At 39.3% G+C, this 9581-nt stretch overlaps 1 protein-coding gene across 1 annotated transcript in view; it reads left to right on the top strand.

Moving 5' to 3' along the window:
- The window catches only part of RUNX1T1 (runt-related transcription factor 1; translocated to, 1 (cyclin D-related)), a 75547-nt gene that overhangs the window by 25728 nt on the left and 40238 nt on the right, over positions 1 to 9581 (top strand). Inside the window, exons 2-4 of the mRNA XM_010183190.1 lie at positions 2053 to 2190; positions 6024 to 6265; positions 7967 to 8056. Of these exons, the coding sequence (XP_010181492.1) occupies positions 2053 to 2190; positions 6024 to 6265; positions 7967 to 8056 (470 nt within the window). The remainder of the gene's footprint in view (positions 1 to 2052; positions 2191 to 6023; positions 6266 to 7966; positions 8057 to 9581) is intronic.

The raw sequence follows: 9581 nt of genomic DNA, 5'->3' as shown, positions 1-9581 counted from the left end.
TTTCCCTCTGTTGCAACATGAGCTGAAAGCTATTTATTCCCTTGTTGCTGAGGTTGGTTGAGGTGAGTGCAAGATGAATTCGGCTATTACGGAAGCAATTAACATTTCAAGATGAGTTTTCATAGTTCTTTATATTAAATGAATAGCTTGTTGAAGATCTAGATGTAACTGTTTTAGTGTAGCGATATGGAAATGAAATTTGTATAGACTATGTTTAAAAACTTGCTTTTTTTTCCAGCATGTAACAATTTACAGTTGCTTGAATTGCAAATCAAACCTCACCTGTCTGTTTAGCAGCCTTAATATTTAAACTATTCATTTTGGATACTGTTTCCTACACAGCTGAGGTTTACTAACCTTAGATCAACACTGCAGATCCTATAATACTGTATCTGTGTTCCCCTCGTCCTGTTCTAGGAGTGTTTCACTGCTCATCTTCCCTAAACTTCTCTCTAAATTCTGTATGAAATTACTCCCTTTGCCTGAGAACTGAGGCACTATCTATAGACACTTCTGTAAATGGTGAAGATAGCTTCTATGATTGGACTACACTGCACTTCTGGGACATATTTCCTCAGTTTCAAGCAGCTAAAGATTGGTATCTATCATGCATTGTTAATTTTTTTTAACTTTCTGATAATTAAGTGTTCTGACAATAATGTGTTTTGAGGCTCTTTTAAATATACCCTTTATTAAATATGTGCATTGCATTTAATTTCTCTTAGTGTGTCTCAGGGCAAATTCTAGGTAGGACTTCTTGGTTGAAGTTTGTATATTGTTAGTAAGAACAAGGAAAGCACATTGCAAAGCGGAGTGACAGAATTTATAGAACGTGATAGATTTTGCTGTTATCTTGAATTAAAACCATAGACTTATATGCTTACCCATCGAGCAGTGGCACTTACTTGCTTTGCAAGATAGTTTAATGAAGCTCAGGAAGACTTGTGTAGGGCAGTGTATAAGATAAATAATCCTGAAACCCCCAAGAAGGGATGGAAGAATTTAACTTATGGTCATTAAAAGCTGAACTTGATTTTACTCATCTTTACTCAAGATGGCTCGCTAAACTCCTGGCCTTAATTTTTCTTTCATTTGGTAAACGTCATCATGTATTGCTCATTGTCAGTAAATGAAACCTAAGGGTTTGGGTGGATTTTTAAAAATTTTAACATAAGGGTATCCAAAAATACATTGGAAAAAGAAGATACTTCTGTAAAATCTATATCAAATATCTTGGATCTTTAGTTCTTTAGTTGTAAAAGAGCTGTTAGGTTTTCTGCCTGGTTTTGCCTTTTGTTTGTTTTCTTTTCTTGGGGAGGTATGTTTCTGCTTACCTTGCAGGTTTTGAGCATTAAAGTTGTTCTTAATGTGTGAAGGTGTGAACTTAAAAACTTTTTAAAAAAACAGTAGTATGTATGTGTGATGATCAACTTACCATTTTTGGCATGTTGTGTTTATTTTTCTGGCGAATATGAGAATATCCAGGGGCAGGGTGATAAAATGATCCAGGAGGCGCAGGGTATTTAACAGAAGTGTCGCTCCATGGTTACAAAGAGAAGCGATAGAGAGGGCAGCAGGTGTTACAAAAAGAGACATGAAGAGTGCTGGCTTCAACCAGTGTCCTACCCAATATCTCACCTGTACTAAAGAGCTTCAGGTTTTAATTCTGGTAGAGCTGTCATAAAGGGATTTATTACCTTCCTGTCTTGTGGTCTATTTTTTCCTCCTTGCTAACATGAGGTGCCACCTTGAAGGAAGGTGGCAATATTGCAGCTCCAGAAGTGCTTGGGAGGTAGCATCTGCACATGTTGGAAAGAAAACCAGAAGATAATACAGCACCTCTACAAATGATGTCTTACCATCTGTGTTACACCTTCTTAAGTAAGGTTTAGATGATGTAATTTGGGAAGAGCACACTGGAGAAGATAATCTGGTGTAATCTTTTGTGGCAGATGCTGAAATGGTTCACTTCTTGCATTAGCTTTTAAGTTTTTGTCAGAGGGGGTGTGCTTGGGGAAATAAACCGGTGTCTTCCTGTGGTGTGTGTTGCAGATCGCACTGAGAAGCATTCCACAATGCCAGACTCACCTGTGGATGTGAAGACACAATCCAGGCTGACGCCTCCAACCATGCCACCTCCTCCCACTACCCAAGGAGCTCCAAGAACCAGTTCATTCACGCCCACAACGTGTAATTAGACTTATTTTCTTCTTTTTAATCCATATTCTTTCTATTCTGTGTGTGAGGAACCAAAATATGTGGAGGGAAAACTGCATTACATGGCGGAAGCAGCATTTGGTTCTACTGTGATAAGTAACTGCTTAAGTTACTGCTTAAGTAACTTAAGTTTAAGTTAACTGCTTAAGTTACTGCTTGCTTACAGTAACTGATAAGTTACTGCTTAAGTAATTAAGCAAAACTAAGATCACAACAGGTTAATGCATCTTTAAGCTATTAAGACATTCAGCTCAGAATTGTGTTGTTATTTCATTGACAGCTTGGCCGCAGTGTTAAAGAACAGCAAGCACTGATTTAACATGTACTTTAGGCTCAGATCAGTCCTTCTGTGAGAAGTACTGAAAACCACCTTCTCTTTTATGCCATTCTGTTGTTTAAAGGATCCTGTTCCCTTTTGTGTAGAAACTTTAGGGTTTTTTCCTTATGTTTTTGAAGTGGAGGTAATTCATATAAGAAAATACTTATCTTCACCCCATTCATAACTGAATGAAGAATTGTGATTTAAATGCTACATAATGTCTAGTTAATATTGATATAAAATCAAAAACAAAGGCCTTTTATTGCTTTATGAAGAGATTTTTAGTCTCTGACTACTACTCTAAATCACTTGGGTCTGCATCTCTGTCTCAGTTTATTGATGTAAACACACAAGAAACTCTACTAGTCTTGATGGAGTTACTCTGCGTGCATATCAGTGTAACTGAGATTTGAATCTGGCATGTTGTCTGGACTATTCTTTTCACAGCCATGAAATGATCCACATTTCTCTTACCAAGATTTAGCTGCAAATTTTTTTGGTCTCTTTTATACTGTCTTGTAATAGTATAAACACGAAAATGTGTTTACATTTCACATTTTAAATAAAACATTTTTAGAACAGTAGAATACATATGCCTAAACAGAATGAAGGCAGCATCTTCTGTTTGTCTTGCCTATGACTGGTTAGTCCTTTTCTGTCTGTTAAACGCCTCATTTAAAATTCACCTCTATGCAGAAGGCCAGCTGGACGCCTTTGTACCACTTATCCCAGGGAACCCTGTCCTGATGATTTACATCGAACTTAAACCGTGAGGAGGGCTTGTGCCAGCTATTCGCATAAACTCAAATTTAACCCAGTTACACTGCTCCTGCAAAGATTTGTCTGTTTTTCTTAACTCCAGCACCTGAATCATCCTAGCAGCTGCTCTCATCTGAAGTTACACTGTTTCTAGGTTTTTGCAGGAGGGGGCTCTTGCTGATTAAGCTTTCCAGTGTGATGCACTTTGCACAATTCAGGGTAATCTTTGGCAATTGTAAAAGCAACAGGACAATGGTCTTCTTTAATTGCTGTTATAATTCTCAGTGTACTCACATACTCTGCATGTTTGCTTATTTGATTGGGTTCAGCACCTTGGAAGGTGTGTGAACCATAGCTGGAATTTTGGGGCTGCTTATATAAGACTAAAAGTCTAAAAAAGTGTAATTTTAATTGCCTTTTACCCCATCAGATTTTGGAGTTTGACTTCAGTAGTTCCAGCTTATACCGTAAACAGTCACTTCTGTTGGAGTGCCTGTTATATTTATTACAAGTACAGCGGGAATGCCTGTAGGCCAGGAAGAGCATATTTGTTTTCTGGTCAAGAGCATGCTTCTTTTCTTTGTTTTACATGATTAAAAACTCTTGATGTATACTAGTTTGAAATTTTAAATGCTAAATTCTGTTTTTATTAATAACATAGTTTTGGTTTAGAAATTACGTAGATCTTCACCAGTTGGCAGATTCATACATTATAAAGAAAGAGATAAAATCGTTAGTATAGGGTGGGCTATTTAAAAAAAAAAGTTAGAGCAGCTGGATTTTGGGAGTATTTCTCTATTTTTTTTTTGTTGTGGGAGAAATTTTACCTGCCTTTCTCCTCCTCATAGCTATCCTGGGTAATGAGTTCTGCTGTTCTGAACTCTTTCTTGATCATAGCCCCAGGATTTTCTGCTTAGAGCAGCCCCTTACCAGTGTCTAAGTCAATGAATGATGTCAGGCTACAGCAGGACATGCTTTTCCCAATCCTCATTTACCGAGTTCATGTTACGATGACTTTTGGCCATGCAAGTTCCTTGCAATCACGATGTATTTGTTCACTCGGATACCTCACTCTGCTGCAGCGCTCAGAGAGCATGGTTTGGAGCTGCACGTGGAGCTGAACTTGCTGAAGCCAGCTTCTTTATATTTCTGCTTTTTCCACCTCCACACAGCTAGAACAGGCAACCAAAAGCTAGGATAAAACACAAGCAGAAACTAGATAACCATTGAGATAGCTTTTTCTGTAGTACCTCCAGAAGGCCGCTTCAGTCACTAGGGCAAAAGTTCCTTCAAAAGTATTGTGGTAGTGATTTAAAGCTGGTACTAGGTGTCCACTCTCAAAAAAGACTTGCTGTCTAAAAATAAAGATGTCTGATGGAGAAAGTGGCAAAGATAAAAGGAGGTTTGGTTTCAGTGATGCTGGTTATTAGGAAACATTGAAAGTTCTTGAAGTTGCTAGCTCACCATGGTAATGCTTTTAAATAGGAAGCAATTTAGACTAATTCTCCTATCCATTTTTGACTGTAGACAAGTTCCTGGTTTTGATGTTTTTTTGAGACGGGTTCTGAGTGAATTCCCAAAAAGAAACCAGCAAGTTTACTCAGGACAACGGTCGCATGTGTGCTGTTGGGCGCAGTCCTGTGCTGCAAGCCCACACCCGGTACATGTGCACCAGTACGTTGGTATTCCTAGGGAGCAGTCCTTTTTCTTGCCATTCACTGACATTTTGGGAAGTCAGACTCAACCAACCTCAACAGAGTGTGTTTGACTGTTGCTGTTCCAAGTAACCTGGGTGGAAAAGGATGTCCTCAGTTTGATTCTCTGCTCTCTTCTGGAGCGCGGTTGAGAATCAAACTGAAATCACTGCCAAAAACTGTCTGTTGTTGTCTTCAGTATGTCTGCATGGATCTCGCCATGAATTTTTAACACTTGGTACTTTAGCTAGTTATTCTCACAGCAGCCTTACAACAGGAGGGAAATGCTTTCCTATCCTTTTTAGAGATATGATATTGGCAGATGAAGGTGGAGTGATTGCTCATGGTCTCTGAGAAGTCATCTGAAATGTAGCTTCATGCCCTAGCTGCAAGGCTGGAGGCCACAGTGAGCACGACACCATTTGTACCTGCCCAGACAACTTTGTGTGCTCCATATGTTAGCAGCCAGGAAATCTGTATCAGAAAAAATAACCTTCTCTTTGGGTGGTGCAAGGTTAAAACATGAAAGTCTTGTTTTATAAACACAGCTGTCAGTTGTGTGTACAAAACACAAGTAAAAATATTCAGAGATAAACTGAGGCTCCGTGAAATATGGCTGCATATTTTTTTCTACCTCAAAGAGCAAATTTTTTGTCTTTAGTCATACATGCACTCATGCTCTTTCTCTCTTCATTTCCCTGTCTCTCTCTTTTTTAAAATCCTGTTACAAAAGGCTGGTATTGCTGGAATTCAAATGTTGTATTTCAGGTCCTGGAGCATTTTGAGGAGGCTGTGTGAGAGGCAGCTTCTGTTACTTCCAATCCATATACCGTTCAGTTGCAGCTACTGGGAAATAAATATAAACTGCAGAGTGTTGCTATGTCAAAAGGCTAATTATCTTGGATTGTGCAGCTTAATTAATTTTGAGGTCATGCACAGAAAACATAAGCTGATGGATTTTCCCCTCTGTCTTCTTTCTCTCTTTCTTTCCTCCCCTCCCTCTCTATTTATCCTCCCTTCTCTTCTTCTTTCAGTAACCAATGGCACTAGCCATTCACCAACAGCGTTAAATGGAGCTCCATCTCCTCCTAATGGCTTTAGCAATGGGCCATCTTCTTCCTCTTCCTCTTCTCTGGCTAACCAGCAGTTACCGCCAGCTTGTGGAGCTAGGCAACTCAGCAAACTGAAGAGATTTCTTACAACCTTACAGCAGTTTGGCAATGACATTTCACCAGAGATTGGGGAGAGAGTGCGTACCCTTGTGCTAGGACTTGTGGTAAGCAAAAAAGCAATCATATAATAACTGTGATCTTTTTGTCTCCTTTTCTCTCTTTTGTGCTTGACATGTTTATTATATAAAAGAGTGGGTCACATACACTGCATGTATCATACTTGAAGGATACCAAACATGCCAGAATGAAGCGCTGGCTCTTGCTGCTGGAGCTAACACAAGTAACTTGACTGGCTTCCCACGCGTGGCAGCTCTTCCCAACCAAATACAGTCTTGACTCTTTTTGTCAGTACAGTATTATGCTCTAATGGTGTGAAAGGGTTTTCATTCTATATTGGCAGCACCTCTAATGTAGACATACCTTGAATTATATAATGTAGTAAAATATGGTTTGGCTTGCCTAGTTTCATTGGCTCGGGAGGGTGCCCTACATACACAGTGGCAGAATAATGATTAAAAGGATGAGCAGAGTATATGTTTGGACTGCAGTTATACAGTGGAGTATTCGTTGAACCAAACAATGAGGGACCTGATGGTGCATTGCTGTTACTTCAGTCACCTTATTTTTAAGGTTATCTTTATGTGATTATATGGCTGCATGAAAATTTCAGCTTTTTCTAACCTAATTCTGTCAGGTTGGGCTGCTGTTTTACAGGCAAACTGCTGTGAATCTGGCCCAGGATTCTTTTTATTCCCAGTAAAGTCCTCTCTCCGGCAGACATTGTCATCTCTCATGTATCTCCTTCAGCAATAATTAGACATACCAGGAAAAATGCTGTTGTGGTGCTCTAATTTACATCTGTTCTGAGCAGCTGCAGTTGCCATTGCCTTCATTTGGCACACAGACTGGAGCACTGTTTAGTACTAGGGCTCAGGTGTCCTCCACTTGGATCTTCACAAAACCCTACCTGACAGCAGTAGGTGCCTCTTCATTTGAGTCTGTGTCTGAAGGAGGTTTAATGTAGGCAGTGTAACTTCAGTAAGTCCTACGTGCCATTTGCTTCCATATCCAAAATGTCTGTTTAATGTGGTTTTGCTTGTCCTGTGGTGCTCTGTGGAAGGGGGAACCAAAGGCAGCTTTGGGAGCATCTACCTGCCCTTGGTTTTCAGATAAAAAGTGCTTGCCCACTGTTAATTAGAGTTGATTTCTACATTCATCTGAGCTCTGAGGAGCAAATTAGGATACCTTCCTTGGGAATGTCCACATACTATTCCCTTGGTCAGGCCTGTGCAGCATGTGGTCTTCAGGGCTATGCCCTCAGCTGCAAAGTAATGATTTTCCTACTACATAGCCTAAGAGATAGTAAACAAACCTCTTTATAAGTACAAGAGGCAAAATGGTAGTTTTCTTCCTCAAACAACAAGGAATGTGCCTTCAAAAAGGGTGATTTTTTTTGCGTATGTCAATTAACACTTTTGCACAAAATTATAAGAGGTTCCAATAGAAAATAAAAAAAAAATGTTGAGAAAAGCAGCTTTAACAGATGTTTGAACTGTGAAATCAGTTCCATGCTTAGCACCTGAGAGCTTAAACTCTAAGCAACAAGCGCTGAATGTCTGAGATGTTGGTGGTTTCCTTGGAGTATTTTAATAAGGTAATAAGTTAATATGTGGCATGCTTTTCTTTATCTTCTTATCAATATCAAGAATGAGTTATTAAGCAATTTCAGAGTGCTTTGGTTACTGTTTCTGTTGCTAAGGGTTTTCATTATTTTGTCACCAAGACAGAATTTTTTTTCTCAACAGAATTCTACTTTGACAATTGAAGAATTTCATTCCAAACTGCAAGAAGCTACTAACTTCCCACTGCGACCTTTTGTCATCCCATTTTTGAAGGTATTGCACAGTTCAGTGATCTGGAAAGTATTTCAAACCGTATTGTTGCTAGGTCACAGATGTGTGTTACAGTTTTTCTTTTTAAGAGAGTCAGGAAAATGAATAATATTTAAGGGCTTCTCTCCATAGCGTAGTGCATGGAATTGCATTTGAATGTATGATATGGGGACTGTTTCTGGCTATTCACAAGAGCCATTGGTTCCCTAATTCTATAATCACTGTTGTTTGTTGTTTTATATTTTTAGTCTGTAGGTATAGAAGCTTTTACAAACTAAGTCTTGAGACTTGGTTGTAGACATAATAATGTCATGTGCTTGCAAAAAGCTAGAGTTTTGCAAACTTTGCGTGATTCAGAGTAAGGGGATGTCAGGAATTCTTGCTACCAGCCCTTTCTAAAGTGCTGCTGATCGTTAGTACACGATTGTGACACTCTGCCATACAAGGAAAAGACTAATGATTTCTTCTGATTCCCGCCACCAGTACAAACATGATGTCTTAAGAAGGCTGGTGACTGTGTCCACTGGTTTAGGTTTATGCTTATGCACTTTTTATTAGAAATTAAAGTTAAAATGTCAACCCAATGCCAATTAATAAAACACAACATGTGATGTGCAAAATAGGAATCAGGGAAGCAAAGTTTTCTTTGAAGTCAGGAAGTTATTCTGCCTCGCACCTGTCAGTAGCTGCCTCCTCTGCACTGCTGTGATCTCCAAACAGTCCATGTTGCCTTCTCAGAGCATGTTGTAGTCTGTTTTGGTTTTGCTGTGGAGAGGAATTTTCCCAGAGAGAAGGTATTTATTGTTCCCATAATTTTTTCCCCATTGTCAGTATGTGGGTGGACATTTTGCATTATTTTAGTCGGTCCTAGCTCTTCTGTTGTCCTGAAGCACTAGTATCCTCAGTGGGTTTGCTTTCATGTTTTTCCCTTCTTGGTTGACTGTGTCAGATGGGCTCAGTGCAGATAGCATAGCTGTTACCTTGATACGGTGCCAGATGCTTTCTTTTTAGAATTGAATATGCTCTTCTACTCACAGTTGTATCAACTCTGATATTCCTGCTTAAATCATTCCGGTTTATTTTCATGGCATCTCATTTGTTTTCCCTTTAAAAGCCACTTCAGAATTAATTGACTTTGGTGCCAGGAGCTTGTTACAAGCTGGCACTGGAGAGTTTAACATTCAGTCTGCAAGCTTCTGACCAGAGGGGTGCTGCGTGGGGTGGACTCACATTCTCGCCCTTCCAAATGTGGGTCCCATAAATCTGACATGGGAGGGGGAGAGCTGCATATCAGGTCATTATTTGTGCTGGTTTTTTTTTTCTTCTAGCCCATTTGACTATACACAGTAAGAGTATGACATAAGAGTGTTTTGAATTGATTTATTTGTCTAGAGGTTGCTCTAAATGTGGAATCCACCCCTCTTAAGGCTCTGCATAGCACTGAAATGCTTCTAAAGGTTTAATTAGATTTGACACTTTGCAAGGGAGTGGGTATGGTTTTCTGCATAAGTGATAGTCTTTTCCATAA

Source organism: Mesitornis unicolor, unplaced genomic scaffold (assembly GCF_000695765.1).
Source record: "Mesitornis unicolor isolate BGI_N332 unplaced genomic scaffold, ASM69576v1 scaffold9584, whole genome shotgun sequence".
Classification (NCBI taxonomy): domain Eukaryota; kingdom Metazoa; phylum Chordata; class Aves; order Mesitornithiformes; family Mesitornithidae; genus Mesitornis; species Mesitornis unicolor.
The sequence above is the reverse complement of the archived record's forward strand: the minus strand, read 5'-3'. Positions and strand labels throughout refer to the sequence as shown.